General features: G+C 33.1%; 1 protein-coding gene across 6 annotated transcripts in view; it reads left to right on the forward strand.

Moving 5' to 3' along the window:
* The window catches only part of KCNK2 (potassium two pore domain channel subfamily K member 2), a 269,015-nt gene that overhangs the window by 142,846 nt on the left and 103,676 nt on the right, over positions 1–22,493 (forward strand). For all 6 annotated transcript variants that reach the window (XM_074309154.1, XM_074309152.1, XM_074309156.1 and 3 more), the window contains exon 3: positions 3,785–3,902. In XM_074309154.1, coding sequence (XP_074165255.1) covers positions 3,785–3,902 — 118 coding nt within the window. The remainder of the gene's footprint in view (positions 1–3,784; positions 3,903–22,493) is intronic.

Consider the following 22,493-nt stretch of genomic DNA (forward strand, 5'->3'; position numbering starts at 1 on the left):
CTCGCTCCAACATATCTTTCCAGGCTTTTTATAAATTATTCCACTTTCTGTCTTCTATGATTTTTTGCTGTTCTATATGCATTATTTCCTATTTCCTATCTTTTTTTCCCTTTGCATAAGCTAAAATATATACCCTTCTCGCCTCCATCTCTTAAAATTCTTGGAGTCTTTCAAAGCTTAAACATTCTACATACCTCCTAAATGAGGGTTGTCTTCATATGCCAGTTGCTAGAGCCTCATGTATTTCTCCCAATTCCTTGGTATTTTCTTTGTACATAGTTTTTATACTTAATAGCATATATATTAAAAGAGATTGCAGTCTCATTTAGGGTAGAGACTTGTTTTACTTTTGTCATTGTATCAAGGGCTTACCACAATGTTTGAAACATAGAAACATACATAATAAGAAATTAATGCATATGTATGTATTGATTGATTCTTGTGAGATGACTAAATTTCAGAAGCATATGTGATTTACACACACTTTTATGTTGTCATAAACCCGCAACAAGTCAATGCATTGAGGTTTCAGAAAGATATAGCACTAGTCAGAAAAAAAAAGCCTATCAAAATAATTTGCTGTTTACTTATTATTACTAGAATTACAAATAAATCTGGTGAATTAATATATAAACAGCCATTTACTTTAGTAAATTTTGGAAATACTTATTGAGTCTCTATCATGTTCAAGGCCATTTTGTTAAAGAGCTACAATGATAAATTAGTTTTCTTATTCTAAGAGCATATAATCTACTAAGAAAATATTGTACCCAAATAACTATATATATGCAAAATAGAGTAGAGTAATTACATAGAAAAGGGCCAGAATGTTCTGTGAACTAAAAGTATGGATATATAATTTCTGTTTTAGAAAATCAAAGAAGAAATGGTTTTTAAGCAAGACTTGGAAGTTGAATAGGATTCTAGCAGTCAGATGCAGAAGATGGAAGAGAAAGGAGATGGGAGTTTTATGTGTGACTAACAGGCATCTATAGGCTGGTCAGGACAAGTTAAATGTCTATTTTGGCTAGATTGTAAAATCTACATATTATTCACATTTTCTCCTTCTCTCTCAAGACTAGACAATCAACAATAAATCAAGCCCTGTTTTATAGAATTTGCTAATTTTCAAGGTGTAAATGCTCACACTGAAAATTTAATTATTGTCTCTTGGAGCAGTTTAAGCTGGCATCAGCTTACCCTTGGGAGAAGATGACAGGGAATAGATAATCAACAGTATGCAGAAAATGAAGACTAGAGTAAGAGGAGGGGCAGCATTGGCTTTGACAATAGGAAGTCATTGATAACTCTTTAAATCCCTGCTATGGTCACAACCACGTATGATGTCTCACAATTTAATATGGGGATCTTGAAATGATGATTTGTTATTTATTAAATGTTTTATTTGTATACCTCTTTTGTATACCTTTAGGCCTGGGATTACATAAAAAAAAACTGCTCAGGTGAAAAGTGATTGTGAGTGGAAAAATTTAAGATTTAAATGGCAGTGTCATTTGAATAGTGGGAGAAAAGCCGAATGGTAGTGACTTGAGGAGTTGTCAAGTAATGAAAAAATTAAGACTTTGAATTCAGACTTGGGAGATTCAAAAAAAGAAATTTAAGAAGAGAGATATGAGGTAGTAGCTAAAGAAATATAAAGGATCAAGGGAAGTTAATATATTGCATACACATGAACATGCACATATTAATGAGAAAGAGCTAGGTTGATATCTCACCTCTGATATTCTTCGGATGATCCTCAGTTTAGGCAAGTCTCTATGATTTACCTACTTAATCTTAGAGAAATTGGATGTTCATGATGGAGGGAATTCTCCCACAGAGAATTCTTCACACTGATGATAATATATAAAGCATGATTTCATGCTTAGAAAGAGGACAATTGCTTTACAGATGACTTTTCAAGAATATATTTATTGTCTAAAATGAAACATAATCATAATCTGTCACTAGGTTAGACTCTTTAGTGTACTCCCTTTAGAGTTACTCCCTAGGATACCTCTTCTACTTTTATTGATTTAGTTTTTGTTTACATGAAGATGATTTCCAAATCTACACCTTCACCATTATTAGACTCCTCTCTTTCCTTTTCTCTTTGTCTTTTATTCATGGATTTTTTTATCAAAATGTATATAACCTCATAGTTGTGTACTTTGAATGCTTTTGGATGGTCTTTGTAAATTATAATAGAATGATAATAATAACTCCAGATTTTATAGTACATCTTTTAATAACCAACAACTCCCTGAGATACATGGCTAGAGTATTGTCATCCTGATTTTGCATATGAGGAAGCTAAGAAAGTTATGAATAACTAGGCATGGAAAAGCTAGTAAAGTAATTCATATATCAACAGTTAAAAGAATCTTTGAAATTATCTTGTCTAGTGGTGTCAAACTCAAATAGAAAGGTGGCTATTAATTCCTACAAAAGGATCTTTGCAGGCCATACATTCACTTTAGCTTGAAAATGCAATGTTGTCTGTCTTCTATGTATTTTGTTAAATATTTCTCTATTATATTTTAATGTTTTTTTCCAGCAATAAGAAATATATGAGTTTGGCTGTGTTTGATACTACTGATCTAGTCCAATTCCTTAATTTTACAAATGAATAAAGCGAAGTCCCAGAAGCAAAGTGATTTATCCAAAATCAGAGTCAGAATGTGACCCCAGCTCTTCTGACTCTAAAGCCAATATTTTTCCTATTGCATTATGATTCTCTTCTTTCTCTTCATAAATGGGCTGCTCCTTGAAGGGAGTCATTGAGTTTTCTATTTTCCCCTATTTTCCTAAGCTTTCTAGTATAACACTTCCCCTCCAATAGACACTCAAACCTTATTGGATAGAAATTGCTAAATGAAGACTATGTAAATTTCCCATTGCCATAAGTTTAAAAAAACTAGTTTAATTGTTTTTCAGTCATATCCAATTCTTCATGACCTCACTTGGGGTTTTCTTGAAAAGATGCTGGAATGGTTTGCTATTTGCTTCCCTAGCTCCTTTTGCAAAAGAGGAAATAGAGGCAAAGAGGATTAAGTGATTTGTTTAGGATTACATAAGTAACAAGTGTTTGAGGACATATTTGAACTCAGGAACATGAGACTTTCTGACTGCAGACTAGGTATAACCTGACTGCCCCTTTAAAAAAAACAACTCATAAATTATGAGAACTTTGAGACTTGCTAGATTATCATAGTTTAGACTTAGACTCAATAATGACTCTATGATTAAAGTTTTCTTCTCTTTTCTATCTTATTACAATCTATTTTAATATGATTGGTTATGTTCTAAATTAATGATCATTCTTCACATACAGATATAAAAACAGACTTGATAGACTTGTTAGAAAGTTGTTAACTCTCAAGAAGTATTTTCTTCAAGAGGATTCTCTTCTCTAATATTTAAGCTTATTTGTAGTTTACAACTTTTGTATTTAAACTCTATAGCTGTTTCTGACATGGAAAGCTTTATTAAATTCATATTTATTAAATAAGGCAATTAATAATGTCTATCAACATTATGGTATTTATTTTATCCTATTCTCATTGTTTTGGATGATTAGTTGATATCAAACATAACTTTTCATAAATTTAATTAAAACAACTTTACATTATAAAATATTATTCTAACCTGTATAGGATTCACATTAAAAAGTAAAACTTGGGACTGATTTTTTTTATGTAACTAGTAATTAATTTTTCTTTAAAAATATTCTACTCAATTCCTATGATCATGTATACTGACAAGTTTCTTTTTAAACTTGCAGCAAATAGTGGAAGCAATAAATGCAGGGATTATACCTTTAGGAAACACCTCCAATCAAATCAGTCACTGGGACTTGGGAAGTTCCTTCTTCTTTGCTGGCACTGTTATTACGACCATAGGTAGGAAATATCTTATGAATTTTCATTTTGCAAAAGTGGTGTGAATTATAATGCTTTTCTCTTTGAAATGTTTCCCCTTCAACAGTGGGTTGCACTTCCTGGTCAAAATGTCACACTTTAGAAAGAAGAATAGATGTTTGCAAATGATATGGAAATTGAACTGTGATATTAAATAAGAGAGGATTGCTTGAAAAAAGATAGTTGCTAAAAGAAAATTTTAAAAATACACAAAAGCGATCTGGAGACTCAAGAAATCTGGGCTTAATTATTATTTTACCTTTAACTTTGGGAAACTCATTTATGTTTCTATCTCTGTTGTTATAATCTATTTAATTCCTGTTTGATGCAAAAGTATGGAACCCCCTTCTATCATTTTGAGTTCATACTATTTCCATATTTATAATTGTATGTATTTTCAGCAAATATTGCTATCTCTTGTATACTTACATATTATTTTTCATATTGTTTAATGATGTTTATGGTTTAAGCAATGCATTTTGAAGTCACAAATAATCCTGGCATAAAAAAGAAATCTATAACCTATGTGAAGATTAAAAAAAAAAAGAGTGAAAATTCATGCTACTTTACTTTATGGCCTACTTTAATCTCAAAATATCTACTAAAACTGCATCTATTTTATTTTAAATCTTTCTAGTATATCTATTTGGCTTCATCTCTAGTACCACCTCCTAAAGGAACTATATTTCATAGTGGATGTGGGAATAGAGGAGCTATCCATAACACACTCTGCATTTATGCTTTTATTAGTCAATCTCCCAACACTAAGTTTTATATCTACACAGTCCTAGAAAATGTTAGTCAGGGGACACAAGATCATATAAAATTAGTGCAAGCAAGATACATAACCGTGGTGGGTAGGTACTGGGAATGCTCATGGCTGAGATGGCTTTTCATAAGGAAGCAGTTTTGAAGCAAGAGAAGAAAAGTGATTTGCTGAAGAAGATTAAAATATGTTAGGGAAGAAGAATAATTTGTGCAAATGCATGGAGTTAGAAATGAAGAGTTTTTGACAACCTAAGTAGATATAATTAGTCAATGACTTCTCTCTATTAGGTAGATGTTATTTCAGATTATAGAATCTTAGGGAAAGATTTAACATTCTGACTTGACTATCTGAGGAATAGCAATATGAGGCAAAAGTCATAGTATCACATTAATGTTTTAAATTGAACCTCTAAATTAAAAAACAAAATACAACAAATATTTGTTAAGCATCTGCTGTTTTAGCACCTATATTGTAGATATGAATAATATAAACCAAATTTAAATAACCCCTCAAGTAGCTCTCTTCTACTAGATTCCCCCAGATCACCTATTTTTCATCAATCAAAGCCTTATTTTGATTTCTATTACTTACTTCACAGCTAAGGTGTTACTATTGAGTGGATTTCTGTTTGTGGCAGTTAGACAAAGCTGTGAATTGAACTGTTATTGTTGTTATTATAATTATCTATAATCTACCAGTATAAATGTGCAATAGAGATTTTAGAATATTCTTTTCTTAAGTTTTGAGTGGTTAGTTGCAATTCTTTTACTTGAATGTTAAGAGTTATTAGTTTTTTGGATTTTTTGGAAGCATATCCACCTATAGCTTTACAAATTTGTATCCCAGAAGTTCCGTGAACTTTGATTCCCCCTCCCCCATTATTATAACCTTTGCAAATGAGATAATAGTAATTTCTCTTAGAATCATTTAAAAATAATGACAAGTTTATTAGAGTATACACTCTGAAGTAATTTTCTTATGTTGCTGAATATAATTTCAGAGTTATTTAAAATGAGTTAGATGACACAGTGATCAGAATGTTAGATCTGTAGTTGGTAAAAACAGTGTAAATCCTTATATATTTATTAGCTATGTGACCTTTTCTTTTAACTTCTATGTGCCTCAATTTAATTATCTTTAAAATTAAAATAATTATAGTGCCTTCCTTCTATAGTTATCTTGGGGATCAAATAAGATAATAATTGTAAGCACTTATTATAGTAGCTAGCACACAGTAAACACTATATAAATATTGTTGTTACTGTTGAGATAAAATGAAATAATATTCATAAATTCTTTGTAAACTTTAAAACACTAAGCAAATGTTGGTTTATAATTGCCATCGTCATCAATATCACTGTTATAATTTTAATTATTTCCCAGTCTGTCATGGTTTTCTCCTTAAAACAAAGTACTTTATTGGAAATAGCACTGGATTTTTGGATCAGAAGACCTGGTTTCAAATCTTGCCTCTGTCACTTACTGCTATGAATTTAGGTATAGGTATTTATCTTTAAGAGTCTTGACTGTATGTCAAGGAAAGTTGTCCCAAAGATAGATTACTCATGTATAATGACATATATAAAAGATTGAGAACTTAGATATGTGGGTCTTGGCTAAGCAACTCTCAGAAAAGACCATCTAAGAGCTCAGGTATATGTATCCTGGTCAAGTAATAATCAAATCTTAAGAACATTTGAAAGGCAGAAACTTAAGGAGAATTATCTATCAGAAGTGGAGATTATTTAGAACATCAAACCTAATATCAAATATTTCTATTGGGACCCTCACATAAATACTTCAATTTGTATCAACATGAAGAAATCTGACACTCTACAGACTAAAGGAATGTTCCTCTCATCTGGAAATGCCCAAGGGCACCTTGATAGCTTTCACACCCCGTACAGCTCCTTTTCTTCAATAATCTGGGCAATCAGAATTCAAATCCTTTAGTACTCTGACACATGAGTTGTTTGCTGGATTTTGCTTTAAACTTTTAATGATGTGGCAGTGATGTTTACCATTTGGCTATCCATTAAGAGAACATTTACTGCTAAATTTGGGAGAATGGGTAGGAAAACCCAAGGTCTTATTGAACTATTGAAATTAGCCTCATGAATCTAAGACATAAGTGTGTTTGTGTTTGTGTTTGTATGTGTGTGTGTGTGTGTGTGTGTGTGTGTGTGTGTGTGTGTGTGTGTGTGAGAGAGAGAGAGAGAGAGAGAGACTGACAGAAACAATGAGAGATAAAAGGATAGATATAGAGATAGTGAGAGACACACACATAGACATAGAGCATGAAGGAGAATTAAAATGTGCTCAGAGAAGTTAACACAAATATTTAAAGACAGAGTAATGGTAGGAGGAATTAGAAAAGACTTTATGTAGATACTAAGGATGGTTTGAAGGAACATTGGAATTCCAAGACTTGGAGATGAGGAGAGATACACACAAGACTTGACAGATCACTTGTATTTTGAGTAAGGGGATTGTTGTTATTGGTTGTTGTTTCTCCTTCATTCTTGAATAGTTCCATGGCATCAGGGAGATGATGCCATGACATGCAAGTGAATTGGATTTAAGTGAGAAAGGACTGAGCAATGTTACCTGCCTCACCTTCCCCTTCAGAACCTTCTTGGGTCCAGTGGCCAAATATAGATCAGGATGACTAGAGATGGCCCTGGATACAATGGGAGACCTTGGTCTTTTAAAGTTAAAGTCTTCAGCAGGTCTCATAGCATAACACATAAAAAACCAAAACAAAACAAAAAAACAACTAGCAGGGCAATATGACTGGAATGGAAACTACCATGAAAAGTTATAATATGAACTAAGAGTGAAAAGGTGGGTGGGAACCAGATTGTAGAAGGTTTTCAATACCATTTTAAAGATTTTGTACTTGATTCTAGAGGTAACTGGTGAAAAGCACAATAAAACTAAAAGATATACTATTTACATTTTCTTCTTTGGAACAAATTGTCTTCTTTTCATTATAAATTCACTGCAGTCTTTCTACCTCTAGGTCATACTAAATTGAAATACCTCTGCTTGCCCATGAGCCAGGTCAAAAGTTGGGTGACTATGAAAATCTGGAATAAAAGAAACCCTAATTTTCAACCATAATTATAGGTTAAATTTGGGGCTTAGACATTTTGACTATTTCCATTCTGAAAATAGCTATTTATTGTTTGAATTACTTTGAGTCTGCAGAGAAAAAACATCACAAGTGTGTGTGAGGATAGTTATTTTCTGCACAATGAAAATTCAAAAGGTCAAGTTATACTCCTTATGACCACCACCAAATTGTTTTGAGAGAAACTTAGTCTGTCACTACCCAGATTTAATGTTGAATTTCCACAGTATGTTTGTAAACATTGTCTCATTTCAAGAATCCCTAAACCTAGTAAGTTTTGCAGACATATACTTCAATACATAAAAAATACACTATTATTGCCAGTCTTACCTCCAAATTATAGCCATTAAATACAGTAGCTGATTGTTTTCATCGCCCCTTTTAGTATCTAGGAGGACAAGATCTCTCACTATTTGAGATAATTCTCTAAGTTTGAAGTGAATTTACTCATTTTGGGTCAATAAAATCATTCCTAATAAGATAGCACTCTCAGCTTTTTTCTTAGAATTGTAATCATAGAATCAAAGAAATTTCAACATTGTAAGGATCCCAAGATTCCACATAGTCCAGTCTGTATAGGAAAAAGTAATCCTTTCTACTGCATAAGTATTCATACTTATATATTATACTGTATAAGTATTCATCTAACATTTGCTGAAGTTTTCTAGTGAGATTAGAAACTCATTGCTTCCTGAGGCAGCTTATTCCTAATTGTTAGGAAGTTTTTCTCCCTAAATTTAATTTTAAATCTGCATCTTTGAACCTTTCATCTAATTTTAGATATGAATGGAATTAAAAAAAATTAATAGTATTTTATTTTTTCCAAATACATGCAAAGATAGTTTTCAAAATTCACCTTTGTAAAACCTTGTGTTCCAAATTTTTCTTCCGCCATACCTTACTTCTGCCCTCCCAGCAATTAGCAAGACATCAAGGAATCTGATATAGGTTAAACATGTGTAATTCTTTAAAAGGCATTCCTATATTCATTATCCTGCATAAGAAAAATCATATGAAAAGGGGAAAAACATGAGGAAAAAAAAGAAAAAAAATAACCAAACAAGTGATAGCAACCAAAAAAAAAATGTGAAAATACTATGCTTTGATCTAATTCAGTCTCCGTAGTTCTTTATCTGGTTGCAGATCGCATTGTCCATCACAAATCTTGGTTTAATGCAAAAAAAAAATGAAGATATATTCTTACTTCTACTGGAATATAATCACTTAAAAGTTTCAAAGATGTACACCTGAAAGAGATCTAAGAGTTCATTTAGTTTATGCCTTTTAATTTATAGATGAGAAAACCCAAGACCCAATAAGGTCAAATGGTTTTTCATTAATTACACAATTAGGAAATGAGTTTTGAATGCTGGTCATCTGACTACAATTCCAATGTAGCTTTTATTGCATTAGTTGCTCAAGTAAATCTCAGTTTTACTGATTATCTTAGGGTTCTTGTCTATTATATCAGTAGGGAAATATGTAGTTAGCCTTTATTTACAATCAAAGGAAAAAGGTACTTTAGGAATTAATTATTTTGCATTTTAGGGAAATGCTTCAAGTTCATTAGATGCTAGAACGATACATAGACACAAGATATTATAAATCTTGTTGGGAATTAATAGTAGTCTGAGAAATAGTGGGTCTCCTGCACTATCTGCTCTTCATTAATTCTTTAAAAATACAACTTTAGAGAGTTTTGGAAAATAAGTTACAGTGGTTTTTTATAGAGTGGCTGGTACACACAGTGCCTCATGGGGACATGCTAGACATGTAGTTCCCCAAGGTTTTTTAGTCAGGTTATAGATATTGGTCTCAGAAGAGTAAGAAAACTTTCCTATTAGGGAAAATGCCTAATGGGAATTTTGCTTATAAAGAATAGACCATCTTAAAATTTAAGGACTCATTTCAAAGAAGCTCTTACCAAACACATCTGTGCACACATGTTGTATATTATGACACACAATTAACAGTACTATACCAGCACCAGGTGTTTTTTTTTTTTTTTTTTTAATTCTGTGATTTAAATTGTTGTTTGGGGAAGTCACAGAATCCCAGAACTCAGAGGCAACTCTAGAAGTCATCTACAGTAGTCCATTGCATACCTGAACAAAAATTTCACATTTATTTTTCAGGCTTCTTAATAATTATTTCAGAGTCATGAGCTCTTTTGGTTATTGGGTGAAACCCATAGAACTCTTCTTAGAAGAATGTTTTTAAATGCATAAAAGATTTCCAAGGAAACCAATTATATTAAAAAAGTAGTTAATAAAATATTTTTAAAAAATGTTCACAAATCTCAGAATAAGAAACATTTCTATTAGCACAGTGCCTTATCCATATTAGGAATTTAATAAATGTTTGTTAATTGACAACAAACTATTCAAATAATCCTTTAATCTTTTCTTGAAGACTTCTAGTGAGAAGCCAATAACTTTTAAGCCAATGCATTCTACTTTCAAAAAAGTCAAATTATAAAGAAGGTTTTTTCTTCAGCTAAGATTTACATTTTTCTCTTTTAATTATTGTTTCAAGTTAGTTTGTCTTGAATTGCAGCCCTTCATATATTTGAAGGTGCTCTGATATTTTCCTAAAATCTGTCCTTTTCAGGCAGAATATAACCAATTTGTTCAAACAATCACGGATGGGCACGAACATGATGTCCTTTACCATCTTGGCTGGCAATCTCTGGAAGCTATCCAGCTTATCAAGGACCTCTAACAATGTGGCTCTTAGAACTGAACCCAATACTTTCTTTTTTTTTTTTTAATTAATACTTTTTTATTATATATATATTTTTTATAATATTATCCCTTGTATTCATTGTTCCAAATTATCTCCCCGCTCCCTCTATTCCCTCCCCCCGATGACAGGCAATCCCATACATTTTACATGTGTTACAATATAACCTAGATACAATACATGTGTGTAAATACCATTTTCTTGTTGCACGATAAGCATTAGATTCCGAAGGTACATGTAACCTGGGCAGACAGATATTAGTGCTAACAATTTACATTCACTTCCCTGTGTTTCTTCTCTGGGTGTAGCTACCTCTGTCCATCATTGATCAACTGGAAGTGAGTTGGCTCTTCTTTATGTTGAAGATTTCCACTTCCATCAGAATACATCCTCATACAGTATTGTTGTTGAAGTGTATAGTGATCTTCTGGTTCTGCTCATTTCACTCAGCATCAGTTGATGTAAGTCTCTCCAGGCCTCTCTGTATTCCTCCTGCTGGTTATTTCTTACAGAGCAATAATATTCCATAACCTGAACCCAATACTTAAGCTGTCATCTAACCAAGACAATGCCCAGCAGCACTATTATCTCCCTTATTCTAAACATTTTATCTCTTTTAATATAGTTTAAAATTTCATAAACTTTCTTGGCTTCCATATAATGGCAACTGAATGTTAGGATACTCTCAAGTTTGCAAAGTACTTTATAAGGGCAGGTAGATGGCAAAGTAGATAGGGCAAAGTGCTTTATAGATATTATCTCATTAGACCTCAGAAAAATCTAGTAGATCAATCCAATGGAGTTTTACTGTCCTACCTTTGAGGATAAAGAGATTGTAGGTAAAAGGAGTTTAGTTTCTTATAAATGATCACAAAGCTATTGTTTCACAGATGAAAGACATTTTTGACTCCCTGTTCAGTACTCTATCCACTATGCTAAGATACCTTATAATATGTCTTTTGTTATTAGGCCAACCTGAGATTTCTTTCTTTCTTTCTTTTTCTCTTCTCTTCTCTTCTCTTCTCTTCTCTTCTCTTCTCTTCTCTTCTCTTCTCTTCTCTTCTCTTCTCTTCTCTTCTCTTCTTTCTTTCTCTTTCTTTCTCTTTCTTTCTTTCTTTCTTTCTTTCTTTCTTTCTTTCTTTCTTTCTTTCTTTCTTTCTTTCTTTCTTTCTTTCTTTCTTTCTTTCTTTCTTTCTTTCTTTCTTTCTTTCTTTCTTTCTTTCTTTCTTTCTTTCTTTCTTTCTTTCTTTCTTTCTTTCTTTCTTTCTTTCTTTCTTTCTTTCCTTTCTTTCTTTCTCTTTCCCAAGGAAAAGCTCTTAAGTGTATTTCCCTCACTCTCATTTCCTACTTATATCATTGATTATTTGAACTCCTTTACCTTGTACACTTGGATCCTATGTTTTCTTGAGAAAGTCTTTTGGAATTCTGATTCTATGTCCAGTATAGCTTTTTCTCACATCTTTATGTTATCTACAAATGTGATAACAATACCATTTATACATTGAGGATTCACTTGATTGCTGAATGGATCCATGACACAATAAAAGTTGAAAATCTCTCCAGTGCAGATTTCAATCACTCTACAATCTGGTCATTGGGAGTTGATATGACTGAAGAAGGCATCATGCCACAACCAGTCTAATAATAAATCTCTCTGAACTTAGCTAGACATATTAGATAGTAGATGCCTAAACCTGAAGCTTTTTCAACTTGGTAGAACTTGCTGCAGCTTGAATTCTGCTCACCTAGATTTTGAGAACTCTGGGTCATATACATGGAGCACTGAAGCATCAGAAGCTTTGATTGTTATTCTTAAGCTTTAATAGACTTGGTAATTACAGTAGATAACTATTAACAGGAATTCTCCCAACCTTATCTCAGAAGTTAAATAGCCATGATTAGTATTCTAATGGAAGCCTATGTGGAATGGTGGCTATCTTGGGTTTTTCTGTTAATTAAGCAATATAGTAAAGTAAAGAGTACTGAGTTTGGAACCAGAGAATCCAGGTTCAAATACCTATTCTGCCATCATCTATGTAATGTTAGGTATATTCCTTATTAATGATGAATCTTATTATTCATCTCTTAGAATAGAAAAGTTCTGAATCCCCTTGCAACTCTTAAGAGATCTATGACTCTGCTTCCCCAAATGTAATATTATGTAGAATAAAATTAAATTATAATGTTTTGTATTTTTAGAAGTTAGCTAATTTTTTGATTTCCCATTTTGAAACTAGAATTTTAATTTATTTTAACACACTCCTACTTTACTCTATGACTAGAAGACACCTGTTGTCTGAACAATCACTTAAAAGCTACCCCAATATTTCTACTAGTAAATATCTGAGTCTAGATCTGAATTTAGAAAGATGAATCTTTTTGACTCCAGGCTACTGTACCACCTAGTTGCCATACATTGCTACTTAGAGCTAAATGTTAGAAATATTGGGGTAGCTTTTAAGTGATTGTTCAGACAACAGGTGTCTTCTAGTCATAGAGTAAAGTTGCTTCCATTGGGATTATGTTATGCTCTTATTTTATGACATGCAGTTTGAATAGGTAATACTCTATATGATTGTAGAGGTTCTTGCTTCTACCTTCTGCTTTACACTGGTGTACTCAGCTGAGGTACAACCTTTTCTCCATGAAATGAAGGACAAATTTTAATATCTCCCTCTCTTTTTTTTAAGCATATAGATAAGAATTTTAAGCTTTGTTTTTTTAGGGAAGTAGGTTTTTCCTATACCCAATGTCAGTTGAACGAAAGAGTACTTTTTTCCTTTCTGTTAGGAGAAAAATCCATCAATTCTAAGTTAACACTGAGAAAATTTTCCTCTTCAGAAAGAATTTTTGTCTCCAGGGGCCAAGTAACTTTCTGTGTATTCATAGAACAACCAGGAAGCTTAGAAGAATCTGTAGATATTGAATCTGATACATTTATTTTTAACTTTTTTTTTCTGGAACTAGATTACAGTTCTAAGATTAATACTATGGCAAGATTATAAAATATTTTTAACTTCCAACAAATTCTGATGACCAATCAAGATTAGCAAACATTTTCAGTAATAGTAACTGCCCATTTAAAAAGTCACCAAGGATGGAATTTTAGGCCCAGTAATTTTTAGCTCTCTCCCATGCCCTCACTCTATCCCCTCTCAGTTTCAGAGCAAATCAAAAGTAATAAAAGGCAAGAATAAAATAACAGGAAGAGGCATCATTTCCCCAAATATTTCTTCTAGCACCTATCCAGTGCCTATATATGTGGCCAGCAGCAAGACTCCCAAATTTTGATCTAGTCTTGCTCAGTCATTTTTAAATTGTTTCTTACTCTTTGTGATTTCATTTGTAATTTTCTTAGAAAATATACTAGAGTGGCTTGCCAATTCCTTCTCTAGCTCATTTTGCAGATGAAGAAATTGAGGCAAACAACATTAAATGACTTTCCCAGAGTCACATGGTTAAGTAAGTATCTGAAGTCAGATCTGAGCTCAGAGGCTCCTGATATCAAATCCTGCACTTTATCAACTACATCACTTAACTTCCCCTGGTTCTGAGCTACAAAAGCAATAGTATTATGGTAGGTACCTTAGCTAGCCCATAGAATCCTGTTTAATAATTTATTGAATAGTAGAACTAGAATGCTACATATACTAGTTATGAAACATAACTAAACTGCATATACTTATCCTTATTTAATATAAAATTTTAAATGCAGGTATTAACAAAAAGTAGAGAAAATGTCATATACCTTATAGTATAGGTCAGCATTAACTAGGTGGTAAAGTGGATAGAGTTTGAGCATTAAGAAGTTCCAAAGTTTAAATTCTATCTTAGATATTTAGGAGTGTGCCTTGGCAAATCACTTAATCCTGTTTCTCCATTTCATCAACAAGAAAAATGGGGTCAATAATAGGACATATCTTGAAGGTTTATTGTGAACAGCAAATGAAATAATATTTGTGAAACACAACACAGTTCTTGGAACATGGTAGATATTAAATAAATGTTGTGTTACTAACAGTGATATTAATATTATATTGCCAGAGGGAGGGTATGCTGGAGGCTATAAGGTGAGTACCATTCAGTAGGGATAGACTAGGTGAATCAGACAGCAAGTAGTGGAGGCCAAGGCTATAATTTCTCTCTCTCTCTCTTTTGTGGGTGAGACAGTTGGGGTTAAATGACTTTCCCAATATCACATAGCTAGTAAGTTAAGTGTCTGAGGTTGAATTTGAACTCAGGTTCTTCTTGAATCCAGGGCTGGTGCTTTACCCCCTGAGCCATCTAGCTTCCCTGAGGCTATAACTTCTCAAGTAGTCAACATTATGGGGTTTGGAAAGTATAGTGGGAGAAACCTGGGAGAATAGGACTGTGAAGGTCATTCACTTACACAACTCATTACTTAGTCTGAGGCTTGTAAACTGGGGGCAATATATACTTTGGAATAAGAACTACATGTGACATTTTCTTAGCAGCATTTTAATCTTCATAATAGTGATTGTCAAAATATCATGATCTTAACAGTTGCTTAAAATTGGGGAGTAATGGATTGATTTGAAGATCGTGAATTGAATTGATGAAAAAAGCTAGGTTTTGAAATTAAATTTTATTTTTCTAAACAAGCGCCTACATCCACAGTTGTTTGGAGAAAATTAATAGATTTTAATAGAATGGGATCTAAACATCAGACTGCCAACCAGAAATGTAAATAAGCCTTTGGGTATGATTATGGCTAGAGATGGTTATCAGAAGAATACTTTTTAAAAAGTGTCTCAAGTATTTTACTCGATAAGGAAATAACATGGGTTGATTTTTGCCCAGGCCTGTCTACTTTCAGTTAGTAATTATGCCACATATTTGTTTCCCTCCCAATTCTTTTTTTCAGACTTGTGCAATCTTCCTGTTGGAAAATTGGCATTGTTATTTATGTGGTACTGTAAATATAGCATGATGTTTACAGAAGATGTACTCGTGCCATATGAGGTTCGTGTTTAAGTACTGTGGTTTATACGCACGTAAAGTACAATGCAGATACAACTCATTCCAAATGGCAAAGGATTGTTGTGTGTCCAATTCTTGGTTCTGCATGGTAGTGGCGGGAGGGTGGGGAAGAATGGCGATAACATGGATAATTGAGTCACAGGTTATTAAAAAGTCTTCTTATTTTAGCCTTTTGTTTCAACCTTCTCTTCCATGAAAGTTTTGTTATTTTACTAGAACTGCTAAAAGAGACTTTGTTGACTTACTATGTTTTATGTCTTCCATCTGATCCCATTTGTCCCACTTTCTATCCAATTGGAGATGATAGAAAAAGAGTAAATATTCCAAAGATAAGCAATTTAGCAAAAGATGGGTGTGAAGGGAAAGAAATTAAGGCCTTGAATAATCCATAAATTGGGTGAAAAATAGCTTCCCTCCCAGAATCCTTCTTTTGATGGATAAATTTAGTGGGGCATATGGACTTAAAGATGAGAAGTCTGTATGTGGTATCTGAACTTTGTGGCAACAAGCAAATTAAAAAACAAAACAAAACAAAAACAACTTGCCTTCTTCCAGATGACCTTGCATCCCTAACCATGCTCACACTGGTGTTAGCTCCATATTTTCTCAAAATTTCCTGATATAGTGAGTTAAAGGAATTAAAATATTCTTGCTCTCCACTGCCACTTTCTGACCCTCTCTTTGCTGCCCCCACTCAACAACTCTATTCCTCTGAACTGATTTACTCTAGTCAAATTTATCAACTAATGTAGATACTTGAAAATTTTATTATTTCCTTTCTCTTCCTGAGTTCTCTTTCCTTTGGTTGGTACCTGCTCACAGTCTATTTCTAACCAAATTTCTCCCTTTCTTACTACATATCAATGTCCCCTGAAATATTCTAACTTCTCTGTTGCTAAATCTTCTTAGCTCCCATCACTTTCTCTTCTAATCCTGATACATGTATATTTGGGTGTATTAGGTGTTATCATCACCTACATGTATTTCACATCTAAGAATAACACACACCAGAACATAAAACATTATATTATCTCTTTCTATGTTGCATCCCTGATAAACTTATTCTTCATCTTCACCAGGATTTTCATCTCCCAGGACATTCTCAGGTTTTCTTTCCTTATTTAATATTACTTTCTTCAATTTAAGAAATAGACCCTCTCATTCATCACTTTATCTACATTGTTTTCTGTTTTCATATCATTTGTTCTTGGTCTTGTCCATTCACATATTTTGAAAATTCAACCCTGAATCATTCTCATCAATTGTTTTCTTCACCCCCATGCATGTGCTGATGAAAAGAGCTACAAACAAGTTGACTGGTTCCACTATAAATTTATGCCTTTTAATCTTAATAAAGCTTTCATTGAAACAAAGCAATCATTTGACTCTTCTCTAATTTATTCCCTATTTTACTCTCTACAAAGATCACTTCAAGCTTTCTTTTCTCTCTTCAAGGCTTCTTTACAATCCATCCCCTAAATCTCCACTATCAGCTCCTCTCTACTTCTCTACATCACAAATCCCTTGATTTCATCCTCAATTGTCTCTTCCTTTGTTTCAATCTCTGATAAAGATTTGAACCTTTCCCCCAAGACTAACCCCTTTATCTTGTACAATGATCTCTTCCTTTCTTGTCTCTAGCAGAAAGCTACAATTATACTTTTTTTTCCTTTCATCTTCAATTTCTTCCTATCTACTGATTTCTTCCTTAGTGTCAACAAACATAAACAAGTCCCTCTATTAAAAAGCCATTTAGTCTTCATTCTATATCTCTTTTCCATTATTCAATTACAATTTTAGAAAGGCAATCTATATTTTTTGCTCCCATGCGCTCTCTCTCCCTCCCTCCCTTCCTCCCTCTCTCTCTCTCTCTCTCTCTCTCTCTCTCTCTCTCTCTCTCTCTCTCTCTCTCTCTCTCTCTCTCTCTCTCTCTCTTTTTTCACTCACTCCTCAATTCCCTATGATCTGACTTCCAGTTTTCTCACTCAACTCACTCTGGATTTGCCTGTAGTCTCTTAATTGCCAATGATCTTTTCTCAGTTCTCATTCTTTTCACTCTCAGTGCAGTGTTTCACATTATTAATGATCCATTCCTCCTAAATACACTGTACTCTGGATTTTTGTGACAATGCTCTCTTTTGGTTCTTCTATTTATCTGACTACTTCCTAGTATCCTTTAATTGTACATCATTATCATCTTCATTAACATCCTCATCTCTAACATTCATATAAGATTTTGCAAAGCACTTTACATATATCTTATTTGTTCCTCAGATCAATATTGAGGCAGACAGAAGTTAAATTAATTGACCAAAGTCACATAGCTGTCCAAGTCTAGATGTAAATTCAAGTTTTCCTGACTTCAGGTCCAGCTCTCCTATCCACTGCACTATCTAGTTAATTCTGAGTGTTCCTCAAAGCTTTTTTGAGGCCCTCTTCTTACTATGTATTCTCACTTGTTGAAGTCATCAGTTCTCATTGGATTAATTATTTATTATGGAATATTCAGATTACTCCTATATATAGGCACACACAAATATACAGCCTTAATACATTTTTAAAACTTCAATCATATATTTCCTTTATTTCATAGAAAACATACTTCTATTTAAAGAAAGAAATAAGCTGCATGTGAAATACATTTTAAAGTTCTGATCTTAAAAATCTCTACATTTGAAAGCTATGTTGAATATTGATTTGAAATTTAGATACTCTCCTTTTGATTCTTTTTTATTTTTAAATATTTTATTTTTTGAAATACATGCAAAATAGTTTTCAACATTCACCTCTGCAAAACCTGCTGCTCCAATTTTTTTTTCTCTTTCCCACCTCTCTGCTCTCTTCCCACTTTACTAAACATGGAGCACTTATACTGAATTCTCCAAAGTGCTTCTTGAATTAATAGCATTATAAAATATTTGAGATGGAGACAAATCATTCAACCACCTTCTTCATTACATGAATGAGGAATCTAAGGACTCAGTGTCTTAGTTGAAGATACATAGCTAGTTAATGGTAGAGCTGGGTTTCAAATATATGCTTCCCTAAACTCTATCAAGTGTTCTCATCAAATTATGCTGTCCCTTTTTTTTTTTTTTTTTTTTTTTTGGCAAAAGGGTCAATGAAGATGTTGTTTATCTGATGATAATTTATAATGTTAACTATGATTTTAGAACAAAGTTTAATTTAACAAAAGTTGAGTTCAACTCATTTGGGGAGAAAGTTGAATATTGATATGGCTTTTCCAGAGAATGAGACTAGAGTTAGGAATTTGGGTTCAAATCCAGCCTTAAATGCTTCCTAATTTTATGACTGAACAAGATAAAACTAAAATAGTTTCTTCATCTATAAAATGGAGGTAATAATATCACCTACCTCTCAGGGTTGTTGTAAGGATCAAATGAGATGATATCTGTAAAGTTCTTTACTAATCTTAAAGCACTATAATAATGTTTGCTCTTATTTCCTATTATAATTAGAATCTAATGATTCATTACCAATGACATGAAATTTTCAAAAGATTTTAGATTAATATCTTTAGAATGTCTTAAAGCATTTCGATTTAATATTTCCCTTGTTTTAAAAAAAACAAAGTTGCACTAAGTTGGATTTCAGAAAGTCCAACTGAGAGGATAGCACGGTAAATGAAGCACATGTGGAGAATATTATACCCTAAACAGTAGTGAGTGTGGCAGTCTGTGGATCTTATGTAGGCAGCTGAAAACTAAGGCACTATTTAATTTGTTTTGTACACTGCCTACGAGGCTGTTGTAAGTATATGTATATTTAATACTAAGTGAAACTTGATAATCATGGGAGTGATTTTTAAAAACAGCACTAAATATCTAATATCATACTTTATTTTAGACCTTGAGGTAGCCGTGTTTTTGGAAAAAAAAGTTCCTCTCCTAACATCTTACAGATCATTAAAAAATACCATAACTTGTTTCCAAAAGCATTATGGGAAATGCCATCTTGAAAAGGCTAAAGTGCTACCAATGCCATGAAATTTAATCCTTAAAAAAAAAAAAAAAAAAAAAAAAAAAAAAAAGCTTAAAATCCTTTTAAAAACTCCTTCTGTAAAAGATTTGGGGAAATGTGAAATTTAAGACGCGAGAAAAGTGAATAAAAGGGGCAACAGATTTCTGAAAGAAATACATCAGGAAATGGAAATACTGAATGTATTATAGTCAGCACAAAGGAGACAGTTTCAAAGAGAGTTGTAATATGGAGAATTACTGAGTGGAAAGGAAAAATCCCTAACAAGGAAAGGGTTGTGAATGAAATTTCATGAACTATGCATGTTTTGGTTTAGAAAGTTTTTTTTTTTCTAGGTTCTTTAAAAGAGCAGGGGGTCTCCATACTTATTTTCACTATATAACTTTATCAATCAAAAATATTTTCAGCAAGATCATGCATTTATATATAATCTATACATACACATATATGTCTTTAAATTACATGCATAAATTACTAATACTAATACATTTTATATATATTATAAAACATATAGAGAATATAAATTAAATTTTAATGTATAAGGATAAATAGTATTTTGAAATATATATGCATAATATATACACAGATATGTTTGAATGTATATATGTGAGTGTGTTCCTGAGTGCTGAGGATCTTATCTTCAGAAAGTAATAGAAATTATTATAGGCTTAAAGTTACATTTTTATTTAATGAAAAGGAGGAGAGAATTCTTGGGAAAGAATTTTTGTTATAAATACACACCTAAGGGAAGAGGGCCTTTGAATTTTTTGAATTCATTAATAAAATATTATCTTCAATGAGAAGGCATCTCCATCATTGGATCCTTGAGACTGGAATGGAGAAAGAAAAGATAAAAGAACAGGGGTCTGTCTAGTCAATAGACATACATTTATTGAGTGGAGACATTTCTTTATCAAATATTCATGTGAACTATTTGTGCCTGACCTAGCTCATATTGATATGATCAGCCACAGTCACACACAATGTACCTTAACTCAAATATAATGATGTCATTTTGGCTTTCTTCAAGAAAGGACAACCCTTGATGAATAGTTGCAAGACCCAATACAAGGCAATCCTTCGTTGCTTGTTAATATTGAATAGAAGGAATAGGGTTAATAGGATATATGAAATCCAAATGAATTTGAATGACCTCTTGTGTCATCATAGGTAAAGTTTACCTTGGGTTCTGAAAGGCTTTCCAGATTAATAGAACTCTGTATCATATTTGCCTTCTTCTGTGGGGTTTGGTGCTAGTTCTGCAGCAGAAAGATTTGAATACACAACAAGCCTCAGATACTTATTAATTATGTGACCATAGGCAAGTCATTATATTAAACGTTGTTCTCTTGATGGATTTCTCCCTTCTTCATATTACTGACAACAATAGCAATTTCTAGCTGTTTCTCCAAGATAAAAATTAAATGTCAGTCCTGTTTAATGCAAATAAATTTTGAAATGAAATTTTGTGTTACTTAGGCAGCCCCTAACTTTCATGCCTTCATATTGTAGAGTTTTCTCATCTCATGTTGCCTAACTAGAATTCATACCTCAGCTCTGTGGGGCTCAATCATAAATGAACCATAAATCTTTGTAATTGGGAAGCATGGATATATTGGTGCCTTTTTAGCTGTAAGATTGCATAGTTATTATGAAATTTTCCCTCCCCCACTCTCCCACCATGGGCTGGACATACAGACCAAAAAATAAATGAACATAATAAGATTCCTCAAGTCACTTGTATTCTGTTATAGGGATAGGGTACATGCATAAATAAGTAAATACAAGATAGCTTAAAAAGAGGGGAAGATCAAAAGCAGCAACTTGGTTACTAGACTTAAGAATCAGGAGGACATGGGTTAGAATCCTATTCCAGACACTTACTTACTGTTTCCTTCTTGGTAAAATGAAGTGGTTCACTTGAAGATCTTTATGATCTCTTCCCCCTCCCCCAGCTCTTTATGTAGGGTCTTATTGATGTGGGTTAAGATCCCTTTCTAATTCCCAGCCCCCATGAATCCTAAAGGGAGAAATCCGGGCCCAGCCCCTATCTGAGTTTACTTGGGCTGTCCCCATTCTAATATGCTCAGCTTTCCCCAACCCCCACAAACAGCTTCATCCTTATCTAAAAACCCATGGAATTCTATTCAAATTCTAACCCTAGCTGAAGCTCAAGCCTGAGGCCAACCTGGGACTCCACCCTCCTTCAAGATTACCAAAAGCCCCCAGTATAAAAAGGGGAACCCTGGAGCCCACTTTTGGCAGGAGCCCCAAACATAACATACACTGGCTATGCCAAGGGTTCCTGTCCACCTGGTGCCAGCCCTGGCCTTGGCGTCTTTCTACCTTTAACCTTACTTCCAAACCCCAAAATAAACCTCTTTTATTAATCTAGGTTTTTGTGTCTGTAAATTCCTTTACAGGGGACTCTTGTGCTGCTACTAGACCTCATTTAACTCTGTCTCCTTGTAATGAATCCAAAGGGGTTGCAGGAGAGCTCTATTTGACTCCCTGTACCCCGAACCTGACACTAGACCTCAATTAACCCTAATTTCATTCAGGTACCCCTTACCTAATTCTCATCATTATGATCAAGAAAGGCTTCACATAAAAGAAGGGAATGAAAGATGCTAAGACACATATGATGAGAAAAGATTCTTAATCATGTTTTTGCAATTCTGTGAGAGATTTTGAAGCTCTCATTAAGAACCAAATTGCTAATTAGACAACCCCTTTGTTTATGGCTTTCAATGATATGTGAAAGGTCTTTATAAATTGTCAACCTAATGTAGAGTAGGCTCTGTGACTCTGAAAGGTAAGAATGCCTTTTATCAATTGTTATTTCTTGATAAGTTTTATTTGATCTGATGTATTTTTAAATGAATTCAAGTAGTCAGAGTGAAATGAAAATATCAATTTTTAATAGGAG

This window comes from Sminthopsis crassicaudata, chromosome 4 (genome assembly GCF_048593235.1).
Source record: "Sminthopsis crassicaudata isolate SCR6 chromosome 4, ASM4859323v1, whole genome shotgun sequence".
NCBI classification, from domain to species: domain Eukaryota; kingdom Metazoa; phylum Chordata; class Mammalia; order Dasyuromorphia; family Dasyuridae; genus Sminthopsis; species Sminthopsis crassicaudata.